At 50.8% G+C, this 25,702-nt stretch overlaps 3 protein-coding genes across 4 annotated transcripts; 1 reads left to right on the plus strand and 2 right to left on the minus strand.

Moving 5' to 3' along the window:
- Window positions 1-526: 526 nt before the first annotated feature.
- Mrps2 (mitochondrial ribosomal protein S2) lies at window positions 527-3,791 on the minus strand. The gene is made up of 4 exons (XM_052725402.1): window positions 3,702-3,791; window positions 3,485-3,601; window positions 3,076-3,205; window positions 527-2,544 (listed from the first exon to the last, which is right to left on the minus strand). The coding sequence occupies exons 1-4, from the start codon at window positions 3,763-3,765 to the stop codon at window positions 1,959-1,961; spliced, it is 897 nt and encodes a 298-aa protein (XP_052581362.1). The 5' UTR covers window positions 3,766-3,791; the 3' UTR covers window positions 527-1,958.
- A 1,678-nt stretch (window positions 3,792-5,469) lies between these two features.
- Pierce1 (piercer of microtubule wall 1) lies at window positions 5,470-10,068 on the plus strand. The gene is made up of 3 exons (XM_052724335.1): window positions 5,470-5,663; window positions 6,542-6,620; window positions 9,516-10,068. Exons 1-3 carry the CDS (start codon window positions 5,521-5,523, stop codon window positions 9,702-9,704), a joined length of 411 nt encoding a protein of 136 aa, XP_052580295.1. The 5' UTR covers window positions 5,470-5,520; the 3' UTR covers window positions 9,705-10,068.
- Window positions 10,069-16,417: 6,349 nt separating this feature from the next.
- Window positions 16,418-25,336, minus strand: Ppp1r26 (protein phosphatase 1 regulatory subunit 26). Of its 2 annotated transcripts, none has more exons than XM_052724864.1 (3): window positions 25,141-25,336; window positions 24,053-24,171; window positions 16,418-21,575 (listed from the first exon to the last, which is right to left on the minus strand). In XM_052724864.1, the coding sequence occupies exon 3, from the start codon at window positions 21,515-21,517 to the stop codon at window positions 17,993-17,995; it is 3,525 nt and encodes a 1,174-aa protein (XP_052580824.1). In that variant the 5' UTR covers window positions 21,518-21,575; window positions 24,053-24,171; window positions 25,141-25,336; the 3' UTR covers window positions 16,418-17,992. The 2 variants fall into 2 exon arrangements, with proteins under 2 accessions (XP_052580824.1, XP_052580823.1); XM_052724863.1 differs by lacking the exon at window positions 25,141-25,336 and adding an exon at window positions 24,739-25,085.
- Between the last annotated feature and the right edge of the window lie 366 nt (window positions 25,337-25,702).

A 25,702-nucleotide genomic window follows, 5' to 3' on the forward strand; every position in this document is an offset into this window, starting at 1 on the left:
GCCCAGTTAAACTTTTTTTTTTTTCTTTTCTTTTTTCAAGACAGGGTTTCTTTGTGTATCCTTGGCTGTCCTGAAACTTGCTCTGTAGAACAGACTGGCCTTGAACTCAAGAGATTTGCCTGCCTCTGCCTCCCACGTCCTGGGATTAAAGGCAGACCACCCAGCAAACCTATTGCATTTACTTCATCCAACTGAGCAGCAGCATCTCCTAAGGGCTGGCACAAGGAAATGTGAGATAGCAAAGCTCTTTAAATGTGTGGGTGCCCCTCTCACCATTTTGTCTTGTAGGATTAGTGAAGGGCATGTCTTCTGGGCCTTCCCATTGTGGAGGATTAGATTTTACAAAGCATACCCACTCTAGCATTGAAATCTCCCTGAACCTGAAAATCCCTTCATCAGCATTAAACCAACGGATGTCAGGCAACTCCAATTCCTTTTCAGTACACTGTGGGGGCCCCTGCAAGTGTCATGACCTGCAGAGAAACCAACATTAAAAGGCAAGAAGGGAAACTCAGTTCAGCCCGACTTAGCTGGTGCTGGCTCAAACTTCTAGATAGTCTGACAGCAGGTGGTTTATTGTAGGCATATTTAAACATGGTACAATGTTGGAAAAAGGCCTCCTGGTGTAATACAATCCCCAGTGTACAAGGAGTCATAATTACATCAAAACTCAAAAGTACACGTGACTGTGAAGATGGCTTCTATAGCTTAAGGGCCTAGATCTGGTGTGGTCTCTGACTCACATAGCACAGAGGTTGCCAGGCTATAAAGTACCTGACATCTCCCCTAAGGATGAGTTCTATTGACTGATAAACAGCTAACTGGGCAGTGGTGGTACACGCCTTTAACCCCACCACTCTGGGAGGCAGAGGCAGGCGGGTCTCTGAGTTTGAGGCCAGTTTGGTCTACACAGTGAGTTCCAGGACAGCTAAGGCTACACAGAGAAACCCTGTCTTGAAAAACCAAAACCAAACCAGAAGGGAAAAAAAAAAGGTCTAGGGAGGGAGAGTCTGGGATAAACATTCTGAGGGATTTGGGTGAGGTCTGGCTCTACAGGTAGCGAAGGTCATCAAGTCATTACAATATCCACTCCCAGCCTTCCTTCTGCATGGGAAACAGGTATTCATTCCCTTCTTTGAGAAGATAATCCTGTGTGTTTAAGATTTCTGGTTTCCCCAGTGATCTGTGGGCACAAGGACCTTTGCGCTCCCTACAGTAGGCCATCTTTTGACAAATGCTTCAGCCAACCTTTCAAGCAAACTTGATACCTTCTTCAACTGTGTAAATTCCCATATTAAACCTAGATATTCTCCAGAGGGCCCATATCAATAAACTCAGCCCAATTTAGTTCTATGTTCCTTCCACCATTATCCCACACCCTTAAAATCCATCCCCACACATAGACTTCTGCTTGAATGATTTAGCAAACCCATTAAATTCTTTAGTAGTGGAATACATCTCCTTAGGGACTATACTTTCTACTCCTCGTATACCACCTCATGGGCCACACTCTCTCTCTCTGCTCTAGGAGCCGGCTTAGCCTTTAAGTCTGGTTATAGATCTAGAGGCAACTATTGGGGGCCCCAAGGGACATCAGGATTGTCTTGCTTAGAATTTCCTTCAGAGAATGAATTACTAATTTTAATTGAAAAAAGAGAGACCAACCCACCTGATATAGACCTACTTCTAAGGTGGACACAAGGGCTTCCTGACAAACAGTGCCTTTCACTTGGCTAGCTATGTCCAAGTCTTAATAGATGCCAGAGGCCACGTGGATATATTTTACTTGTGTTTGTTCCCAGAAAACAGGCAGACAAGGTTTAATTCAGGACTCTGGGGTGGCCAAATCTTGGAAATATAGGACTCTGATGCTAAAGATGGGGAATGGGTCAGGGCTGGATAAGGAGCTTCCTGCTCAGAATAGGCCTGGCTATCTACTGTGGGAGCAGGGGTTCCTGTCATGGGGAATGGCTCTGATCAGGTACAGAAGACGTCCCACTGCCCTCAGACCCCTTGGAACTCTGCAGCCGATGCAGTGCCTCCATCTGCCTCCTCTTCTCCTTGGCTCGGTTGATGGCTGTCCGGAAGAGCTTGCAGAAGAGATGGATAGCTTGAGGGGAGTCATCATTGCCAGGGACAGGGTAAGTGATGAGGCATGGGTTGCAGTTGGTGTCCACAATGCCCACTGTGGGGATGTTCATCTTGGCAGCATCCCTCACAGCCACATGGGGTTCAAAGACATTGTTGAGCGTGTGCAGGAAAATGATGAGGTCCGGCAGGCGGACTGAGGGCCCAAAGAGGAGGTGTGCATTAGTCAGCAAACCACCCTTGAAGTAGCGGGTGTGGGCATACTCCCCACAGTCCTGGGCTGTCTTCTCAATCAAGTGAGAGAACTGCCGGTTCCGGCTCACAAACAGGATGATGCCCTTGCGGTAGGCCACATGGGCCGTGAAGTTCAAAGCCAGCTGTAGATTCGAGGCTGTCTGCTCCAAGTCGATGATGTCTTGGCCCAGGCGGTTACCAAAGATGTATGGCTCCATAAACCTGCAAAAAAAACAAAAAACAAAAACCCCAAGGCGAGTGGGACAGTGTTCAGAGAGCTACCATTCTCCTTCCACAAACTCCCATCAGCAATTCAGGATCATCTACGAGGGCACTACAGGCTAGGAGGCACTATTTACACTCAACTGCTCCCCACTACACCTTGTCTAGTGAGTGAGAGATGAGGACACAGTGTTGTGGTATTGAGCAGTGAGCACAGGGTGTGTGAATCAACCTGTCTCACCTTTCCCCTATGGTTTGAGGACCAACTACACATTAAACAGGACCTCAGGCAGGGCACTCTGTCTAGTATTACTCTCTATGGCCACTTCATTTCTATGCAGCAAGACCTCTCCACTGGGGTGGCCAAAACTCTGGGGTCCCCAGCCTGTAATGACCCTCAATTTTCACCATGTCTAGGAACAGCATCAATACTAGCACTGCATTTGGTGTTGCTGTCAACGCTCCCATGAGTCCTCACTTCCAACCTTGACCTGATCCCACCGCTCTGCCCACATTGTCTGTGCCAGCTACCTATGACGGCAACCAGCTTTATGGCCCAGGTGTACTCGGGCGTCGAAGAGGCTCTTCACGGAAAACAGCTCCTTGACATTGAAGAAGTCCGAATGCTGCAGTGGCACATCTAGGATCCTGCTCTGGGGATCTGAAAAGGGAGGGAGGAGAGGCACTGTGGCACACCACCATCAACCAAAGACACGAGCCTCGTTGACTTCTGGTGCCTTAAATGCCCCGCCAGGAGACCAGCAAGGTGGACAGATCCAAAATTAGTCTTCACTGGTCTCTGGAGCTACTAGGCCACAAGGGGGCCGGCCATTCGCCCTCCCACCCCACTTAGATTAGCACAGGGTTCCTTCGGGGATCCCGCAATGACACCCCCTCCACGATTCTGCACCCCCGCCCAACTCCAGCCGCTGGCCTTTACCGTCGCCGTCCTGGGGCTCGCTGACCACGGGGACCTGGGCTCCCGTCACCATTCTACCATTCAGCCCGGCCAGGCCCGGGGCCGCCTTCTGCAGGAAACCTGGCCGGCGCCACACACCTGCGGGGAGAGAGCCGGTGGGGCCACGCCCTGTTCATGTCCCTGTCCTCCTCTCTCGGATCCCAGGGTCCCTCCCGTCTCGGAGATCCTCCGCGCTCACCTGCACACAGCAGCCGGGTCAGCACGGCCGGAGCAGGAGCCATAGCTGGCGCGTGGACAGACATGCCGCAGAGACTCTTCCTGCCGAACAGAGCGCCTCCTCCGCGGAGCGCGCGGGGCCGCAGCGCCGCCTGCAGGCGTGGAGGACCGCCGCCGGCTCCCGCTGCTCGCGACCTTGTAGAAGTCTGTGCTGATGCTGGCCACCAGTGCCGGGCTGGGAGGGTAGGACTGAACCAGGACCAGTGGACACTCATCTACTGCTCATTCCTCCCAGTAAAATTACAGCGTTCTCTCAGAACCGGTCAGGAGGAGGCGACCTTCTAGTTCAAAATGTTTTTTTTTTTTTTTAAAGATTTATTTATTACGTATACAGCATGTATGACTGCAGGCCAGAAGAGGGCACCAGATCTCATTATAGATGGTTGTGAGCCACCCTGTGGTTGCTGGGAATTGAACTCAGGACCTCTGGAAGAGCAGCCAGTGCTCTTAACCACTGAGCCATCTCTCCAGCCCTCAAAACGGTTTTTATTGTTTTTCCGAGACAGTGTTTCTCTGTGAAGCCTTGGTTGTCCTGGAGCTCTGTAGACCAGGCTGGCCTTGAACTCACAGAGATCCGCTTGCCTCTGCCTCTTGAGTGCTGGAATTAAAGGCTTGCGCCACAACCTCCTGGCTTATTGTTTGGTTTTTAATTGCATTTTTTTCTTTAAAATTTGCTTCAGATTTATTTATTCTGTGTGTCAGTACTTTGCCTACATGTATGTATACGCACCCTGTGAGTGTCTGTTGCCCGTGGAGATCATAAGATGGTGTCTGATCCCCAGGAACTGAAGTTAAGGATGTTTGTGAGTCACCTTGTAGGTGCTGGGAGTTGAACCCAGGTCTCCTGCAAGAGCAAATGCCCTTAACTGCTGAGCCATCTCTCCAGCCCCAAATTACTTTAAAGAATGACAAAAACAATGAACCAAAGTCTCCCTGACTGGCCTGACACAGAGATCTGCCTTCCTCTGTCTCGAGTGCTGGGATTATTGGTGTGCACCACCACACTGTGACCCAAGTGGCTTTTATTGTTTGTTTCAAAAGTATTATTATTATTATTATTATTATTATTATTATTATTATTATTATTATTATTCGAGACAGGGTCTCACTATGTACCCTTGGCTGGCTTAGAACTCTCTATGTAGATCAGTCTGGCCTCGAACTCAGAGATCTGCCTCGCGGAATGCACTACTACTATGTCATAAATACGTGCACCGCTCACAAGATCATTTTTTATATTTCAATAGTATTTGGCCAGGGAGGATTTCCTAAACTTAGCAACATTTCACGTCTAAATTTAGGCTGAGTTGTGGGGAGCATGGGTGACAGAGGGCACGGAGAAGTCCTGGCAAGTACAGTAAACCACAGACCAGTAAGTGCTTGCTCAGGTAGAGTTTGGAAGCACCTAATTCCTGCATATTTGCTGGTTAAGTCCCAGGTCCTAAGGTTTCATTTGCCCAGGATATGCTTTCTATTGCATTTTGAGATGATACTAGGATGTTCCCAGCAGTCCCAGAAAAAGGCCAGCGGAACTCCCAGAGGGGCTGCAGCATGAAGCTTGGGATTCCTTCGCGCAACAGCCTAGCTTCGAACTCCTCACTGTCCCCTTTGTTATTCGCCTTCTGGAAGATTCTAGATTTGCCTATAGCTCCAGGGGCAAGCAGCCTACAAAGGACCGCCCCTCCTCCCGGTCAGGTGACATTGTTGCCTAGCAACAGGACGCTGCCGCCGCTGCCGGAGCTTTGACTACTAGTCGGGGGCTACTTTCCTGTGGAGGTCAAATGTCTGAAGAAAACCCCCAAGAGTGCACGGAGCCGGTGGAGCCCAAGGCTAAGCCCGCCCCAGAGAAGACGAGCGACTACTACCGCGTGAGCGAGCAGCTCCCAGTCAGGTTCAACAACCCGGGGTGGTTTCGTGGCTACAGGTGAGGACTGAGGTTACCTCCTCCAGGCAGTAGGGTGCCGCAGGTGGCCCTAGCTTTGGCCATGCGTGTGAACTCCCAAGTGCCTGGCCGCTGAGGTCAAAAGAAGCCAGAAGTGGACCTTGTTTCTTGTGTCACCATTACTATGAGAGTCGTGGACCTGCTGTCTGAGCAACCGTAAGAGTGAATGTGTGTGGCCGTGAGGGGGTGTGTGTTTGTGTGTGTGTGTAGGGGGGGTGTCTCTTCGCTTTTGAGGCTCCTCTGAAAGTTGTACACCTCACAGGGCAGCGTGGTGCCCTTGGGAGTGATGGAACCTTTCTTGACTTCTGTGAAGTGTGCAGGCACACTACCAACCCCTCCCCACAAGCAAGAGGACCGCTTGCTGAGGCCTCAGACTGAGAAGTAGAGTGGTGTCCAGTTGGTGGCCTCTGTATCACAGATCACAGCTCCACAAACCGGATTTCCTTCCTCCTCTCCACCTGACTGAAGCTTGGCCTCTGTAAGGGTTGGGGCTCAGAAGCGGAGGGACTGCTGGGTGACAGGGTCTGGAAGCTGAGATGCTGTTCCCCCCAGGTAGCTATACACCTGGCAGTGGCAGTCTGTACCAAGGTTCCACCCAAGCCTCTACCTCCAGCATTTGCTGGCTGGGTGCGGGGGTTTATTTTGGAAGGGTCAAGGGCCATGGCTGAGGGGGAGGGGTCAGATCAGGCCTGCTGGGAGAGAGTGCCCACAGTGGGTGCCCTATTGGTATTGATGTTGTCTCTGGGGATATCACTTAAAAACAAACAAAAAAAAAGCTCCATCAATCAAAGATTCTTCCAGGTTACGACTTGCTGGCTTAGAATGTGTATGAGTGGGAAACAGTGTCTTTTTTCCTACAGGACCAAAGAGCTTGTCTCCATGTACAGGACCAGTAACCAAACCTATGGGAGCAGAGCACCCACAGTGCATGAGATGCCGGTACGTGCAAGCCAGACATGCCAGGATGAGGTGCCATCTAGAAGAACAGAACTGTGAGGCTGGGACCCCATTAGAAATTCGGGGCACCTCAAATCACGTTAGAACAGGGCAGGGCAGAGAGATGATAGAGTACATTTAGAAGCAAAATAGTAGAAAGAGAGAAGTCCAAGTAAACTTGCTTCTTTTTGTTCTTCTTCTGCTCTACAGTCACTCACACCCTCAGACAGGCGTGCACTTCTTCACAGGGCCACCCAGAGGTAAATCAACGAAACCAAGTGTTCTCTGAGATTTGTTTTGTGCTGTGAGGTGTGCTTTTAGCATTAGGGTGCAGGACTGGTCAGAGCTAAGTTTGCAAGATGATGCCACTGTGACTGGAGTCACTTAGATCCAGGGAAAGCACTAAAGGAGTCAGTGAGCATCCCCAGATCACCAGGGCTCCCACTTGGAATGAGGATGTTGGAGGTCATTTTCCCAAACAGTTGGTTTCGTTGTTTTGTTTTTTTGAAATAGGGTTTTACTGTGTAGCCCTGGTTGTGCTGAAACTCGCTCTATAGACCAGGCTGGCCTCAAACTCACAGAGATCCGCCTGCCTCTGCCTCCTGAGTGCTGGGATTAAAGGTATGCGCCACCACTGCCTGGCTGCTTCTGCATTCTTAAATTTCATTCTACTTGTTTTTGTGTGTGATGCACCATGGCACATGCATGTCGGTCAGAGGACAACTTGTAGGAATTGGTTCTTCTGTCTCCATGTGAGTAGGAATCCAACTCAAGTCTTCAAGGTTGGCAATAAGTGCCTTTATCTTTTTCTTTGAGACAGAGTCTCAAATTAGCCCCAGATAGTTTTGAACTCACCATGTAGCTGAAGATAGCTTTGAACTCCTAAACTTCTTGCCTCCCTCTCCCAAGTGCTGGGTTAAAGACGTGCTCTACCACACCCTGTTTTATAAAAGGACGGAGGCTTTGCTAATGTTAGACATAGTGTTCTATCCCCAGTTTCTGCTTCAGCTTTTCTAAAAGGCCACTAAGAAAATGCTGCTCTGGTCAACAATGGCGTTTTACACTCAGATTAGCAGTCAATGGACTACAAGCCAAGGGTATCAGGCAAGTTAGGAGGTGGCTGTTCCCTGCTTCTTACAGTCCCGTTCTCTGGGATTGGCTGCTCAGCTTCCTGACTGAGTACACTGCACGCTGTGAGCAGCTCTTAGTGTTATTCTCTATGATACTGCAGTGGTGGAGCTGTGTCATTGCACACTTGTAAAAAGGTACTGAATGTGAAGGGCCAAGAGGGGGGCCCTGAGTGCTCCGTGCTGTTAGTGAACAGCCAAGTAGCAGTATTGGCTCTGATGCAGGTACACCTGCAATACAGCGTGCTAACAATGGGGGAGCTGTGTACATTGGGATGGGATCTGAACACTTTATGTTCAGTTTTCCTGGAGATCTCAAACTTGCCTTTTGAAAAATGCTCTGAGCTGGGCGGTGGTGGTACACAACTTTAATCCCAGCACTTGGGAGGCAGAGACAGGTGGATCTCTGTGAGTTCAAGGCTAGCCTGGTCTACAAAGCTAGTTTCAGGACAGCCAGGGCTACACAAAAAAACCCTGTCTCAAAAAAGCAAACAAAAAAAAAAAGAAAGAAAGAAAGAAAGAGAGAACAAGAAAGAAGAAAAATGTTCTGAAATCGTTTCTCTTTACATGGTGGAGGCTAGTTTGCACATGTCAGACATCTCCCTATCATCTAACGATTCTGTCTAGCTAGGCTGATTCTCACTCTGGTTCCTCTCCTCACAGTGGCCTCACTACACTCTCATCAAGAGCTGAGTGCTTCAGGCCTCTGAAGGGGAGCCCCTTCCCCTACACTGGGCCAGTGGTGCATGCTCTGGAGTCTTTAAAGCACTTTACAGAGGGTTTCGGCTCACAGCCAGGACAGAAACCCACTGCTATGGCTTGGAGGAGTGACCCCAAAGGTCTGTGTGTTAAAGGCAGGGTTACTAGTGTGTGCTCCTGGGATGTGGGACTTTATGGGAGTTTTCAGGGCATTGGAGGTACACCCTTGAGAGGGATCCTGGGATCCAACCAGCCCTCTCTTCCATCATGGCTCCTGATTCAAGCAGTTTGCTTTGACCACTGTTACCCAGCACCCCCAGCTGAGGGCCAAGGCCTCGGAATTGTCCATTGTCCTTCATGGGACTGGAACTCCAGGAGTGAGGCCCAGATATATATTCTCTCTCTCTCTCTCTCTCTCTCTCTCTCTCTCTCTCTCTCTCTCTCTCTCTCTCTCTCTCTCTCTCCTCTCACTTTGAGACAAGGTTTCTCTATATAGTCATGACTGTCCTAAAACTCTCTATATAGACCAGGCTGGCCTTGAACTCACAGAGATCTGCCTCTTGACTGCTGAGATTAAAGGTATGGGCCACCACACCCCCTAACTTTTTTTCTTCCTAAGTTCATTTTAAGTATTTTATTTGAGTATTGCAGTGTGACTATACTCATAGAAGAAAAGGCTGAAACTTACAGAGGCCATGTGACTTGCCCAGTGTGGCAGGGCTGGCAGAGTAGACCTTAGTGGGGGGGGGAGGAGGGGGTGTCACTCTGGCCTGACCCCAGGTTAATGCTTGTTGTCACACCTAGGTGTGGAGGTGTTGCTCACAGGCGATCCTGTAACTTCTCTTGCTGTCCATGCGGTATGGAAACAAGGCATTGCTACTTATAGTAGACATATTAAGCACAAATTGGGATGGCTGGGGCAAAAGAGGCCATCTTGTCCACTCAGGTTTCTGTGCTTCCTAGTAACAGAGGCTGTATTTTCGCATAAATTCTTACTCTTCTTCCAAAATACAGTCTAGCTGCTTGAGTATTGTCACGCACCACTAATCCTCTTGTTTCTTTTCACTTCTAGACTGTATTTTATCCATCTTCAAATAAGTTTTCCAGAGAATGTTCAGCTTCTGGAATGTTCCTGAATAATACTTTTAATGTCGGCTTGGAGAAGAGCGTGGTGACAGGCCCTGACAATTACATCACCCACTATGACCGCCTTAACTTTCATCCCAGTTACAATGTCAACAGGCCATCCATCTGTGACTAAGGGAGTTGGCTGCCCGTCCGGGGGGCGGGGGTGTCTCCTGACTCAGTGCTGCTGTAGGGAGCACTGCTGCCCCTGATCCTTGACAAGTGCCCGGTCCTAAAGGCACAGATCTCACTGCCTTCTCAGAAAACGCTTTTCCTTCCAGGAGGAGAAAAATATGCAAATAGGGCCATAATGTCCTTCGTTCTGTATTTTACACAGGAAAAGATACTGATGGCTGGATTTGCTATTAAAGCCTCAATTTCTGGCTTGTCTCATCTTTGCCCTGGAGCAGCAGGGAACTGTACATCTTGGAAGCCAGATCTTGGTCTGAAATGCAGGGTGTGACAGGGGGTGCCACAAAGTGTCTTTATTTGTGAGCTGTCGACGTGTGTGTGTGTGTGTGTGTGTGTGTGTGTGTGTGTGTGTGTGTGTGTGTGTCCATACTAGGCTAAAGTCTGCACAGACCCTAGAAGGTCCCCAGAGAGTGTGGGGTGCCCCAACTGGTAGTACAAATGTCAAGTGAGCATTCTCCAGTCACAATGAGGGTAAGGGGCTGGACATATGCCACACACCAAGGTTGGCAATGATAGCCATTGTTGATAACTGTGGAGGTCATAAGTCTCCCATCCAAGTACCATTCAGGTATGGCTTCACTTAGCTTCCCAGATTGAAAATACTGGTTTACACAAAGGCCCTCTCTGATCATTTTATTTTTTTCTTTTAAGATTTTATTTTTAAATTGTGTGGGGGGGGGGGTGGCGGGGGGGGGGGGGGAGTCCAGAAGAGGCTGTCAGATTTTCTGGAGTTACAGGAGGTGGGAACTGTGTTCCATCTGGATACTGGGACCTGAACTTGGGTCCTTCACAAGAGTAGTTTGTGCTCTTAGCCACTGAACCATCTCTATAGTTCTCATTTTCTTTTTTGGGTCAGGCTTGACAGCAAATACCTGCTGGCCATCTTGTTGATGCAGTTTTTTTTTTTTTTAATGTGTGTGTGCTCCTGCACCTGAGTGTACATACGTGTGGCTGGACTGTGCCATGAGTGGATGTGTGGATGCCAGAGGCTGACATCAGATGTCTTCCTTTATTGCTCTCCACTATGTGTTTTGGGACAGGGGAAGTCTGATGTTTTGGTTAGATTGACTGGCCAGTGAACCCTGGTGATCCACTGGCATCTGTCCTTTAGTGCCAGAGTTAAAGGTGCATGTCCGTCACCTAGCATGCTCAAGGCCCTGGGTTTCATCCCCAGCACCTCATAAGCCAGGCACAGTGGCGCCCCCTAACATCCCAGATGGAGGCAGGAGGGTCAGGAGTTTCTTCCAGGCCAGCCTTGGCTGCATGAGACCCTGCCTCCAAAGACCAAGGGAGAACTGAACACATGAGACCACAGGTTCGCCAAGTCCAAAGTTTGTCAAGGTAAAGCTCATAAAGTCTTTGATGTTCGTGTTTTAGGAAAAAAAAAAAAAGGTGCATTGTAGCTAGAGTTTTCTGGCCTGGCCCACAGTCAGGACAAATCTCTGTCACCCGCCAGTCCCACAGCCGCTCAGACCCAACAAAGTAAACACAGAGACTTACATTGGTTACAAACTGTATGGCCATGGCAGGCTTCTTGCTAACTGTTCTTATAACTTAAATTAATCCATTTCTATAAATACCTTGCCACATGGCTTGTGGCTTACCAGCGTCTTCACATGCTGCTTGTCATGGTAGCGGCTGGCAGTGACTCCCTCCACCTTCCTGTTCTCTCAATTCTCCTCTCTGTTAGTCCCGCCTATACTTCCTGCCTTGGCCACTGGCCAATCAGTATTTTATTTATTGACCAATTAGAGCAATTTGACATACAGACCATCCCACAGCACTTCCCCTTTTCTTTTTCTTTTTTTTTTTTTTAAAGAGAAAGGTTTTAACTTTTACACATCTCCAAAGCCAGCTTGGTATATTTGGGAATTTGGGTGTAGCTTCTCTTACTACTTCCTGCTGGAGGGGGGCGCTGTATCTTATGGGGACACAAAGAAAATTTTAGGATTATGGGGTAGTTCATGAGGCTGTATCATCTGAGCCAGTTGCCTTGAAATGGTTCTGGATGTTGGATCATCTGGGCCTTGGTGTCATCAGAGACCTTTCAGGGGGTCTTGGCTGGTCAAACCTGATGTATCTTTTTTGTTTTTCTTCTTTTTTTTTTTTGGTTTTTCGAGACAGGGTTTCTCTGTGTAGCTTTGCGCCTTTTCCTGGAACTCACTTGGTAGCCCAGGCTGGCCTCGAACTCACAGAGATCCGCCTGGCTCTGCCTCCCAAGTGCTGGGATTAAAGGCGTGCGCCACCACCGCCCGGCAAACCTGATGTATCTTAATCTGGAACAAATCCATAGCCTCTGGCTTTCTGTAGAAACAAAAGCAGAGACTCTTTTCCAAAGCAACATATCCTTATATCCAAATTTTGAAGTCAAGGTACCTTTAAAATATACATTTTAGCATAACTCAACAGCTTTTGCAATCAAATGTTTTTCTTCGGTTACGAATATCAAAGAGAACATAATCCAGATTCTCTGTGTGGTAGCCATCTTTACGTGGCTTATTTTTCATATTACCTTGAGCCTATTGCTTTAAACCGCAGCTTTCTAAGACTGAAATGGCACTGTGGCTGCTGGCTTCACCCACTTCAGCTTCCCAACATGGCGGTGGTATGTTTTCCGCCAGCTCTGGGAGCCATCTTGGGTCTATGCTTTTATCAAAGCAGCGTGTAGCCCAGAAACCTCTTTTTTTGTTTTGTACTAGCAAAGGCTAAATCCACCACACAGCTTAATGTGCCACTTGCAGAGGCCTCATTCCCGTCATACTACAGGTTGAGCGCACATGCCAGGAACCTGCCAGTAGCTCAAACATGCAGGCTGCCGCTAACTTGAAAGAGACAACTAGGAACTGTTTTTAGCTCCGTTTTAGAATCTTTTTTCTCAGGTTTTAGGTGGAAACTCTTGCCCCACATTGGGTGCCATTTGTAGATGTAACCGACTGTCTTATTAAATAAGAAACACAGAACCAATGCAAAAGAAGAAAGCCAAGAGATCAGAGCTAAGAGCCTTACCCACCTGCTGCAGCTATCTCTTCAGCCAAGAGACCTCTCCGAAAGAGAGCTACTTTCTGTCTGTTTGTCTTTATATAGACTTTCTGTTCTGCCTTCTTATTGGTTGCAAACCCAACCACATGACTGCCTCGTCACTGCCTGTCTGTACAGACCTCCAGACACATGTTGGAGCATATGTCTCCAATGTATGCTGGCTGTATCCTTGAACACACAGAAATCTACCTAGCTCTGCCTACCAAGTGCTGGGATTAAAGGCGTGCACCACAAACGCCCAGCTCTGCTATGGCTTGCTATTAGCTCTGACCCCTGGGCAACTTTATTTATTAACATACAATTAAAATCACATTTCAGTACAAATAAAATACCACCATAGTGCATGACCCTGTGCCTAGCTCCAAACTCAGGTCCTCAGGTTTGGGTGACAAATATTTTATCCACTGAGCCATCTCTCTACTCCTGAATTTTTTTTTCTTAAACTTCATTCCCATGTATAAGGTGTTCTTATTACATGCAGAAATTTGGAAGTGTTGAGATCAGAAAGAAGAAATCCTTACACACTGTCATTAATGCTTTATTCACAGAAATTAAACACCCTGTTTTTTCCTTCAGTATTATTAATGCATAAAGTAAACATTTGGCAATAGTCTTAATGTCTAATTTGGAATGGAAATGCTTTCTAGAAAAAAATGGATTAGTTTAATTAAAAGGCTATGAGCCAAGACTAAAGCCAGAATCTACAGACTTCTCTTCTGAGGTAGAAACCAACAGGCTGCTGGGTGTCCAACTGAAAAAGAGTTTTGTTGTTGTTGTTGTTTTGTTTTTTGTTTTTGACAAGGTTTCTCTCTGTAGCCCTGGCTGTTCTGGAACTCACTCTGTAGACCAGGCTGTCCTCGAATACATGTAGATGCACCTGCCTCTGCCTCCTGAATGCTGGGACTAAAGGTGTGCACCACCCCATCTGGCATTTTTTATAAGATTTATTTAGGGATATCAGCAGTAGTGGTCCATGCCGTTAATCCCAACACTAAGGAGACTGAGGCAGGGGCAGGCAGGTCTAGCCTGGTCTATGTAGCCAGTTCTAGGATGGTCAGGGTACATAGAGAGACTCTGTCTCCAAAAAGAAACTATTTTTATTAGGGTTTGGAGAGATAGCTCAATGCTTAAGGGAACTGGCTGCTTTTTCAGAGTACCTGATTGAATTCTCAGCACCTACACAGTGAGTTACAACTGTAACTCCCGTTCTAGGGCCTCCGAGGGCACCGTGTGGTGCATAGACATACATGCAGACAGAACACCTATACATATATGAATTAGTCAGGGTTCTCTAGAGTCACAGAACTTATGGAACGAATCGCTCCATATGTGAAAAGGGATTATCGGAATGATTTACAGGCTGCAGTCCAGCTAATCCAACAATGACTAGTTGTGAAGGGAAAGTCCAAGAGTCTAGTAGTTGCTTAGCCCCACAAGGCTGGATGTCTCAGCTGGTCTTCTGTATATGCTGAAGTCCTGAAGAAGTAGGTTCCAATGCCAGTGAAGGGATGGATGTGCCTGCAAGGCGAGAGCAAGCGGGCCAAGAGCAAGAGCTTCCTTCTTCCATGTCCTTATATAGGCTTACAGCAGAAGGTGTGACCCAGATTAAAGGTGTGTCTTCCCCCTTCAAGATCCTGATCAAAGATGTGTGTCTTCCTACCTCAAAGGTCCAGACTAGAAGTGGATTCACCTACTTTAAACTGAGCAAAAAAGTCTTTCATAAGTGTGCCTGCCATTTCTGAATTGTAGTTCACTTAAGTTGACAAGAATAGCCATTGCATCATAAATAAAAAAAATTTAAACTTATTCTTTGTGTACACACGTGTGCCTTTCTGAGTCTGTATGTGCCACATGAGTGCAGGTGCCTGAATAGCACAGAAGAGGAGCCCCTGCAACTGGAGTTACAGGAGATTGTGAACCATCTGATTTGGGTGTTGGGAACCGAACCTGGGTCTTCAGCAGGAACAGTATTATTCTTAACTGCTGAGCCATCTCTCTAACCCCTGAATTAATCAATCTGTGGCTTGTTGAGACAGGGTCTCACTATGTAGCCCAGGCTGCCCTGGAACTCGCTGTGTAAACCAGGCTGGCCCTCAACTCAGAGAGATCCACCTGACTCTGCCTCCCAAGTGCTGGGATTAAGGGTGTGTGCCACCATGTCTTGCTGAAAACAGGTTAACAATCATTAAAAGTATTCTTTAAATACCACTGGCCTTGCTGTATGTAGCCTCTCCCCTTTCCACATAGCTGAGGATGACCTTGAACTTCTGACTCTTTTTCCATCTCTTTAATGCTGGGATGACAGGTATGCGCCACCACACTTGATTTACGTGATGTTGGGAATTAAACTCAGCCGAGCTACATCCTCAGCCCACCTCTATCTTCTGCTGAAAGAAAAAAGCCCCACCAACCAGGTGCTGAAAAGAGGGAATGCCTTCACAGCAGCCATCCTGAAGAGCAGGTGGACAGTGCCACGGTAGGAAAAGCCAGAGGCTGAGCGGAGCCCAGAGTGACTGAGCTCCCGTCCTGCTGTGTGATGAGGAAGATTTGTCCCAGCAACCAGCACATCTGAAAAAAAAAACCTGTGTGCTGGACAGTCCCCACTTCCAAGCCCAGGAGAATGTGGGGCCTGGGCCAGAACTGCCAGCTGGCAAACAAAATGTGGGTTGGCACAGGGACTAAGCTTGCCCATGGGCTCTGTGGGTTTCACTCTGGCACTGCGGCCGGGCACTGAATTGCTTTAATTGGTCATGTCCAATAAAATGCTTTTTCTGGGAGAGCTGATGAGAGTACAAAGGTAGACACTGAATGTTAAGTAGAGGAAGTGTCTGGAAAGACAAAAAGCCCAAATACTTCTCATGTAAGCCACCTGACAGGCTTACTCCATTTTCTGTTGGTATAATAAATTATCTTAGATTTGTAATTTATAGAGAATGGAGGTTTATTTGGCTTAGGGTTCTAGAGCCTAGGAATTCCATATCAAGGCCCTGGTATCTCCTGGGCATCTGCAAGGCCCTCACTTTGGACCAGAACATGCAGAAGCAGCACATAATAAGGCAGAGCAAGCCTTCTCACAAATTACTAGTGCCACCATGGGGGCATCTATCCCTGCTTCCTGACTGTGGATGTGATGTGACTGACCAGCTCTTCTCATCTGGCCTTTCCTGCTGTGACAGACTGTATCTTTGAACTGAACCAGAATCAACCCTGAAGTTTTGCTTTTGTCAAGAGCATTTTATTATGTTGTTAAAAGTATTTTGTCACGGGGACAGGACAAAAAACTAAGACATGAATGTACACAAACTAATTTGTGGATAGTACTTGGTTTATTCATTAGAAAAACAAAAACGAAAACCCAATGGGACTTGCTGGCCACAGCTGATGGATAGCACAGCCCTCAACCCAAGGGTGCTGTCCTTCCTAGAACTGGGAACAGCTTTTGTTGCACACAGCACAGCCAACTTGGAAGGAAAGCATTACTGCTCCTGAGTTCAGGAGATTGGACCAGTGCCATCCACAGGTAGGGAGCAGGGACAGGACTGAGAGATGCTATGTTGTGGGGTGAAGCTCCTTTCCTTAGGTGGTGATGTCATTACCCCCAAAACAAGGACAAACTAATTTGTGGATAGTACTTGGTTTATTCATTAGAAAAACAAAAACAAAAACCCAATGGGTCTTACATACAAAACAAGATGCTTTTTGTTTTCAAGGGTTAAAAGCACTCTTTAAAAATTTAAAGTGGGAACACGGATAACACAAAGATGTTTCTCCCAGAAACACATGAACAAATATAATATGCACATGGAACTTATTATACACAGATCAAGACAGGACCACAGAGCCCTGTGCATGTCACAGCTCCAACATGGCAGACACCGAGGATGGTGGGAGTATGTGTCCGCATCTGGGCACAGTAGTGAATTGGTACATAAAATAGAAAACTCACTTCCACGTTAGAATACCCACAGAATTGAGCCACAAAGTAGAGCCACAGCAACCCAGTACACAGAGCTGCGTGACTCAGGGGTGACAGGGAGATAATTGCAACACAGATGTAATCCTCACATCTGGGGTCCAGCACATCTTCAGCCCCAAGTTGCCGCTGGCACCTCAGCACCAAGGCAGTAGCACTCTGGCTAACTTTCCAGGACCCAAAGCAGCTGCCTGCAGCCTGGCCTCAGCACTCGCCAGGCCCTTCTTTCTCCTGTGTAGAAGCAGGGTTGCAGAAAGCCATGCAGGCTGCTGATGTCATCATTGGTCACATACAACTGGGCTTTGAGTCCTACAGGGCTGGTGTGGGGAGGGTTTGTCTCCACTGTTTCCAGGGCTGGGGTTCTCCATCACAGGTGGCTAAGGTGTTCAGGGACCAAACCATCTCATGGCCTCATTCTTCATCCATACATACATCAAGAACAGGACAGTCAAAATAAACATTTGGAATCACCGTTTAGAGCCACAAATAAAAGCAAACCAGTAGCTCTCATATAAAGAGGTTTATAGGGATGCTAGCAAGTTCCAGCAACTGGATACTGGACGATCTGGGCTCAGCTGAGCTGCAGAGCCAGCAGCCAGATTCCCACATTAGACAGGAGATAACTGGCTGGCTATCTGCTGGCTGTTGTGCTTTGAAGTGTTTTCTAGTTACAGGCCATGACTACAGGATGCAGAGACAGCCTCTGGCCAGGGGCTAGAGTCTTCAGGAAGCACCTTTGTCCCAGTGGCATCCTGACACACCTCAGCCATATTAGCACTTCCGAGGTGGACAGCTGCTGCTGTCTCCAGGCCTGCCTGAAAATTTGTACCAGCAAATGGCCCACAGATCCAGCCTCTGTCTCTGACCCTCACAGGATGGTAAGAACCAAGTGTTTGCTCATCTACACACATGCATGGAGACCAGAGAGAATTGCAGCTAGGAACACCCTGCAAGATCGAGTGACATTTTCAAAAAGTATTTCTTACACTTCTTTAAATAATTTACAAAAAACCCTACAAAAACCATATGTACCAGGACACATCCATTAAATAAAAATGTCATTTGAGATTAGTGTACATATTTATACAGGGGGGCTGTGCAGAAGGGATCCTTCTTTTTGCTCTTTAATGGTCAGTATCCCCTACCCCCACCCCCCCCCCCTTGCTGCCAACATACACAGAACTTTCCACAGCTATGACAAGAGAGTCAGGACATGCCTTTCACAACTTGAGGCCTTTACTGCTCACTGTCATGCTGCCCCCGTCCTCCACAGAGGTGTCACTGAATTCGCTGGCATCACTGCCCAAGGCCTCCTGGTCCTGGTGTTCCCTGTCAACCCTGTGTCGATATCTCAGGTCTAGGACATTGTCCTCAGAGCCAGAATTCCTCCTGTCCTGCTGTCTCAGGGCCCCCTGAGCCTTCCGGCTTGGCCAGTGCCCACTGTCCTTCATAAGCAAGTGTGGGCTTCCAAACACAGGGCTGTGGCCAGGCTGGGTCTCCCTGAAGGCTGAGAATGCTGGACCCTGCAGAGGCAGGCCCAGGCTGGGACTGAAGAGGCCAGCCTGTTTGCTCCCCCAGGAGACACTCTTCCCGAAGTGGAAGAGCTGGGTGGAGAGGAAGGGCAGGCCCTTCCTGGGGCCCGAGGAGAGGCCGGATGGGCCCCCAGCCTCTGACGTGGCCCCCTTTTCTTTCTCAGCCCCGAAGACCCCTGTCCACAGTGTGCCTGGTCCGGGATTCAGTGCCCACGGGCTGGACAGCCTGCTCTGGTGTGCAAAGTCACTCCAGGGGAGGGTGAGGTCAGCCTGGGGTCCGGGATTGGGGGTCAGCAAGTTCTGGCTGCCATAGCTCAGGTGAAAGGTCCCGCCAGCACTTCCAGCCTCAGCACCCACTTTGACACAACTGGGCAGCTGACCGAAAACACTTTCTGCCACGGCAGTTTGGTTTCCCCGTGGGCTCTGGTCCTTGTGAACACTGGCACTCTTCCTGCTTGGTGGAGACACTTTGGCAGAATTGTTCCTGCTGGTGTTCTTGGGCAGTGCTGGCTCGCTTCGGCCCAGGGCAGTGGGGAGGCGAGTGGCCTGCTCAACACGAGGGGTGCCCTTCCCAGTCTGGCTTAAGAGGCCGGCTGCCTGTGTCCGAGCTCTCTCTGGGCCTCTCCTTCCTTCGGCCAGCTGAGGGGTTCCCCTGGCTTTTTGGCTCCGGGTGCACACTCCAGGCTGCAACCCTGGGGTTGGCTCTTTCCTGCAGGGCAGCTCTGGCTTGGCAGGTCCCCCTTGAGGTTCTGAACTGCGTACAGACTCCTTGGCCTTTTCTGCCAAAAACCGCCTGATCTCCAGCTCGATGCTGTCATCACTGTCCACCGAGCTGTCCTCAGACAGAGGGCTGGAGGCAGAAGGAGGGCGGCCACTGGCTCCTGTGTCCTTAGAGGGAGGAATCCCTTCTGGACTCTTTTTCCTGGGAAGCGAGGCTGGGGCTGCATCCTCACCCCCTGGGCCACCCAGCTTCACCCTCTCTGCCACGCTACTGAAGATGCTGACTGGGCTTCTTCCCAGGCCATCTTTGTTGTCCCCTCTGCACTTGGACAGACAGCTCCGTAGGGCCTGCTGCCCGTGGTCCTTCCCGTCCCCAGGGAGGCTGCTCAGCCTCTCTCCACACCGAGTCTCTGTGGTGCCGAATCTGACCTTCTTCCACGCAGCCCGGGGCTCTCGGCACCTCCTCTTGAACTTCCGCTTCGATCGTAACAGGTCCTTGATGGCCATGTCCAGGTCCTCGTCGCTGTCCAGAGAACTGCTCTTCTCCTCAGAGCTCTCTTTCTCACCCGCACTCTTCCCCTCGCCTGCTTTCCCGAGACCCCCGTGGCCTTGTGACGGCGGTGTATCACTGAGCGCAGCTATCCTGGAAGGGACAGGCTGGTCCCTGGCCTCAGCCTCTCCTCCTGGGGCCTCTGTGACTTTGCTCTGGCTGGGAGGGTCCCAACCATCATGGCCAGGCTGCCCCTTCCCCGGGATGTGGTCACTGTCCTGGGCACTTTCTCGACCCTCCTTTATCTTCTTGGGCACTGCAGTGCTGCCCCCACCTCTCCGTTTCCGTTTGCAGCCCTGGGGAAGGTCCAGTGTTTTAGTAAGAGATGCCTTGGCGATGCCAGTCTGGCCACCGGGGCCGGGTGGGGACAGCGGGCCCTGGGCAGGCTGCAGACTCCCCACCTGTGCCTTGAGGGCCAAAAATGTCCGGATCTCCTGCTCTATGCTGTCATCACTGTCAATGTTGCTGCTGTCGCCTTCAGAGCGGGGAGGTACCGGTGGGGGACAGAAGAGTGGGTTCACGGATGGAGGCCTGTCACTGCCTTCCACGGGGGCTGGCAGGATGGTCTTGGAAATGTCCAGGATGGCTTCTGCGCACATCAGCTCGGTGGATGTGTCCGCTAGGCACGATGAAGCCTGGTGCACAGCTTCGCTCTTGGCAGCTGTGTGTCCTGGTGGTACAGAGGCTCTCGAATCCTTTAGGAGCTTCGAGAGGGGGTCAGGGTGGAGCCCCCCCAGGGTGGTGTCCATAACCTTTGGGGATGCTGGCTTTTTCTTGCCTGGGGGCCTCCTGTGGGCTTCAGGCAAGGCACTTGGCTGAGCACTGCCAGGGCTCTCCTCTTTCAGCTGGGTCCTCGGAGGTGGGTCCCCACTGGCCTCGTTCCTGGTTTTCTCTAGCTGGTACAGCTGGATGGCCTCCTCGATGCCATCGTCACTGCTGGAGTCAGATGCCTGGTGCACTGGGGCCAAGTTTCGGATGCGCTTGCTTCGCCTGGCAGGCACGCTCCTCTTCACTCCACCCCTGTTCTGTGCAGCCTCTGGTCTGTGGGCAGTCAGCTTTGTGCTCGCCAGGGTCTCAGGCTCTGCGGTGACCTTTGGCCGGAAGTTTCTGGGCTGCACGCTCATCTTTGTTAACCTGGGAGGTTTGCGGAAGATGAACTCCTTACAGGTTCCTATCAGAGCTGCCCTGGATGAGGTCTCTCGGTTCCCTCTAAGTCTGGCAGGGCTTTCGTTTGGATCTGATTTTTTATCCACAGACCCATCGCACTTTGGGTTTTCATGCTGTCTTTTCTCATTAAGAAACTGTTCGATCTCAGCTTGGATGCTCTGTTCAAAGGAATCCTCGCTGCTCATGCTAGCTGGGGAGGTGGAGCCCTGGTCCTCACTGGCTCCCTCAGGAACACTACCTGAGTCAGGAGTGAGTTGTGGGGGGCATGGGATGGGTAGGGTGCAGCTGTGGGAAGGCTCTGGTACACAAGGGGCTGCTCGGGACATAGGCTCAGAAGCCCCACCTTTTGCCTTCAGGTACTCCTGGATGGCCTCCTCGATGTCCCGGTCCACGGAGTCATCGCTGTCAGAATCCAGCTCCAAGGGACCCTGCTTCCCAGCTTCATCTTTCTCTAGGGGTTTACAGTCTGCAACAAGACCACAGGCAGGGAACTCTGGCTGCTCTTTGCACACAGCATGTTTGGGGGCCAGTCTGGTGTCCCGGCACCTTTCTGCACGCTGTCCTCTCTGTGTGGCACGCTCATGGCTCATGCCCAGGGCAACCTCGTCTCTCTGCAGTGTGCTGATGAGCATCTGTACCCTGGCGCTCACTGAGGCCCTGGAGGCGTCCTCTTTAGATTCCGAGAAGCAGTCAGGAAAGCAGAAGCTCCTGGGCTGGCCAAAGGCCTCCCATCTGGACTGGAGCGCCACCACTGGAGGGGCGTTCATGAGGAACATCCTAGCAGGCAGGCTGGGTGCTGGGAGGCAGGGCTTGTGGGTCAGCCCATTTCACATCCTGGAAGCAAAGAAAGCGTAATGAAGGCTATAGCTAAGTGGTAACATCAGCAACCACCCACGCCACCACAAGAGATAACATACCCCAGGGCTACAACCTATGTCTCGTTGGCTGGGGAGGCTCATGCAAGCCTCTCAGACCTGTTTCGCCAGCAGTACTAGGAGTCACTTCCATCCTGTAGGGTGGAAGACTCAGGGGGAAAAAAAGTGTTTGCAAACTCCAGCGGCCCTTCCCTTTCCCCTCCAGGCTTGCACCTTTTCTGTAAGGACAGAAGAGGTGTCTTTACTGCCCAGTGTCACCAGAAGCCACCACAGTCTCTAAATGCTTCTGTGTGCTTTAAAAAGAATGACTATCCACATGCCTAGCTAAGTTGGACTTTGTGGGTAGATTCTTTCTGGAAATGACCAATATGTTCTTTAACCAAAGTTGTACCTGAAGGACTCAAAAAGCACTTTCTCAAGCTTTTCTTCAGAGTTGCCTTCACTACATTGTTGGTATGAAAATGTCAAACATATGACAGCGATTGTCACAGGCTGACATCAAGTTTTGCTAATCAGCATAAAAGCTGTCCCAACTTTTGGGTGGTCATAACTAATTGGTGGCCACATCATGTGGGTGGGTCTGGGTCTAGGAGCAGGCTGCATCTGTTTGGAGAAAGGACTGTGTGGCATGTAGACAGATGATGGGTTCATCGTCTTGGATGGAGAGGACGCTGTGAAACAAAGTGACACAAACCTGTGTGGTCAGAGCCAGGTCTCCACCTGTCAGGTGGCCTGGTGTCAAGAACACTGAAGACCAGTTTACAGAATCCCTGCAAAGAGGAGGCTAATGCAGGAGGCACAGGGTCACTTGGAAAAATACCAGCTGCTCTGAATAGCTCTTAATTCTTCCAGGCTCCTTTTTTTTTTTTTTTTTTTTTTAAAGATTTATTTACTTATTATGTATACGGTGTTCTGCCTGCATGTATCCCTGCAGGCCAGAAGAGGGCACCAGATCTCATTACCGATGGTTGTGAGGCGCCATGTGGTTGCTGGGAATTGAACTCATGATCTCTGGAAGAGCAGCCAGTGCTCTTAACCTCTGAGCCGTCTCTCCAGCCTTTTCAGGCTCCTTTGATCCCCTTTCTGCCTCCCTGAGACTGGAGAGCACTTACAAGGCTGAAGGACAAAGAGACCTGAGCTCCCCTGAGAGAAGGCATAGAAGGTTGTCTCCACCCCTAACCCAGGGCGGGGTGGTAGGCCTGCCCTGTTGTTGGCCTTGCTTCATGTTCTGTCCTGTCCAGCAGCTGTCTCACCTGCACTTGCCTTTCTGACGGGTCAAGATGTGCTGTACACATACGGAACTCCCTTCCCAGAGAGGTGGGGCTGGCCATCCAGACCAAAATCTGCTCAGAGGGACAGGCAACTAATTAGAGGTCATTGCAAATGAAGCTGCAACTCATGGGCGATTAACAATGTGTGCTTCAAAGGTTAAACTAATATACAAAATCTACCGCAATTACTTGAAATTCTCAAGTGCAGGCTGATGTTCCACAGAACTTCAGGGATGAGGTCTTCACTGATCCTCTTACATTTCAAATCATCTCTCATCAGCTGTGAGGGCTGGGCATGTGATGCACACTTTTAATCCTAGCACTTACACGAGGCGGAGGCAAGTGGATCTCTGTGAGTTCCAGGCCAGCTTGGTCTACACATAGTGAGTTCCTGGCTAGCCAGGGCTATATATAGTAAGACCAACTGTCCAAATCAATCAGTCAATCAATCAGCTTTTACTGCTGGTATTATAGAGAATCGGTGGCATCTAGTTTAGAAATTGGTGATAGCTTATAATTTTCTTTTCTGTCATGATATGTTGTTAATGTAAAGAAAGGCTCAAAACAAATTCAGGAAAGCCTGTGCTGACACCATTTACATTTACTGTAGCTAATTTAGCACTCTTCTGGGTGAGAGCCGCACGGTGGGGAGCGCTTTCCTATAGTGGCTACCAGAGCTCACATCCTGGCCATCTACCACAGTCCTACTCTCCAACCACACTGCCTTCCCGAGACACCCCACAGGCACAGGGCAGTGGGAACAAACGGGGAAAGTGGTTTCCTTCACTGGCTACACCTTTCCCTGCCGTAGACGTGGTTCAGACTGCCAGAGCAGTACTACGGAAATCACAAAACATTTGTGCAGCTTAACTGTGAAGGGCCTGAATCAAGCAGGGTGTGGTGGTGCATGCCTGTAATTCCAGGTGAAGGCTGGAGGATCAGAGTCCAAGGCTAGCATTGTTTCTTTATCTAGTTCAAAGACAGCATCTGGGCTATTGAGATCCGGTCTCAACAGACCAAAGCAAACGAAACAAAAGGTGCGTCGGGGTGGGGTGGGGTGTGTGTGTGTGTGGTGGGGGGGTGAGTAACATTAATGTCTTAACAAGAGGGCCACCACTACACCAGGTGCAGAGCTGGGGAGATAGATCAGTTTATCTCCACTCACCTGTTCACAGCTTATAACGATGGACCCAGAGCTGGGCTTCTCCGACAGTCTTAACGGTTGTTGGTCCAACTACCTGGTCTACGTCAATCTTGGGAGCTGTCATTCTGGAGGACCATGAACTGTAGAGAGTTAGAAATATGAGCTGAAGCCAGGGTTGGAGCTTTAAACTGGCATCTTTGGGAATCAGGTTTCCACGGTGACTGTAGGTACAATCAGCCCCTGCACCCCAAGCATGGCCTCGGCATTTAAGTTATGATGCAGAGGGCCCTGTGCTCCAACTTGAAGTGGGTGTAGGTAATATCTGGTCCTTAGGAGCCAGAGGTGCTGACAAGATTCAGCCCCCAGTAAAACTGTTGTGTCTGCCATCCCCTGTGCGGAGTGGAGGCAAGCCGAGACAGACTCCCACGACTGCCTGAGCACTGACTGACTGCTCATCTCACTGCCTGAGAGGCAGCTGGAGTAGCAGTCTAGTCTTGAGCAGGTTAATGCCAACCCTTCTCCAGGCAGAGGCAGGGCCTCCGACTGGTCTGTGTCCCCACCTATCCATCCCCGAAGGCATTTTCTGGGATCCCAGCCTTAGGGTATCCGGGGGCCTCGAAGCTTCGAGTGGCAGGGCGAGAAGGAATCCTTGAAGGCCGCCAGGCAGGCCTCGGTGACCCGGAGCCCGCCCCTCACCTGAGCCTCACCTGGGCCCGACCTGCACCCGCTGGCTCTCGAGGAACGCAGGGCGCAACAAGCGCCAGGCACGCGCCGGAGGCGCCTCCCGGGGGCCGCGACCCTCGCCCATGGCAGCGACTAGCCCCAGTCACCGACCCGATCCGGAGCCCGCCCGCCGCGGCCTGCACCGCGAACCCGGCCCAGCTGCCCGCCTTGCGCCCCGCGTCCCTGGAGGCGCCCGGCCCGGAGCGCGGGGAAGCGCAGACACACGCGCCCCGCCCTCCCTCGGTCTGGCGCCCGCAGCCACCGCGGAGTCCCGCGGGGACCCCGGGGCCCGGCACGCCGTGGGAAGCGCGGGAGGGGAGGGCGGGGCCGGCGCGGCGAGGGGCGGGGCGACCCCCTCCCCCCAGGCCGTCCCTCCCGCCACCTACCCGCGGCGGCGGCGGCGGCGGTGGTGGCCGCGCTCCGGAAGCCGTGCCCGGTGGCTGGGCATCATGGGAATGGCACGGCCGAGTTCCGGGGGAGGCGCGCGGCCCGGCCGGACCCCCGCCCGCGAGAGCGCGCCCACCTGCACCGCGAGTGCCTGCGCTCGGACACGCACGGCGCGCGGGAGGAGCGCACCGGCCAGCGCGGAAGCGGCCGCGGAGCCCGCGGGAGTCCGAGCCTGCGCGGGGACCCTCCTGTCCTCCCACCCGGGCCTGGCGCAGCGCCCGGCGCCGAGAGCGCGCACAGCCCAGGGGTGCTGGAGGTCGCGCGCGTTGGCAAGTTGGCCACGGCGAGGGGCGTGGCCGTGAACAGCAGGAGGAGGGCCGCCGGACCCTTGCATATACCTCCTTAAACTGCCTTGTGCTGGTCCAGATCCAGTGGCCCCCTCCCCGAGTGCATGGCATCTGCTCAGCCCTGCCCTCCCTGTCCTCAAGCCAGCAGAGGTGTGCTTTCCTGCCTACGTTTTGCATCCAGCTCGGGATTGCGCTTAGCTCGCCTGCGCTGGAC

Source organism: Peromyscus californicus, unplaced genomic scaffold (genome assembly GCF_007827085.1).
Source record: "Peromyscus californicus insignis strain IS unplaced genomic scaffold, ASM782708v3 Scaffold_7__1_contigs__length_154581171, whole genome shotgun sequence".
Taxonomy (NCBI): domain Eukaryota; kingdom Metazoa; phylum Chordata; class Mammalia; order Rodentia; family Cricetidae; genus Peromyscus; species Peromyscus californicus.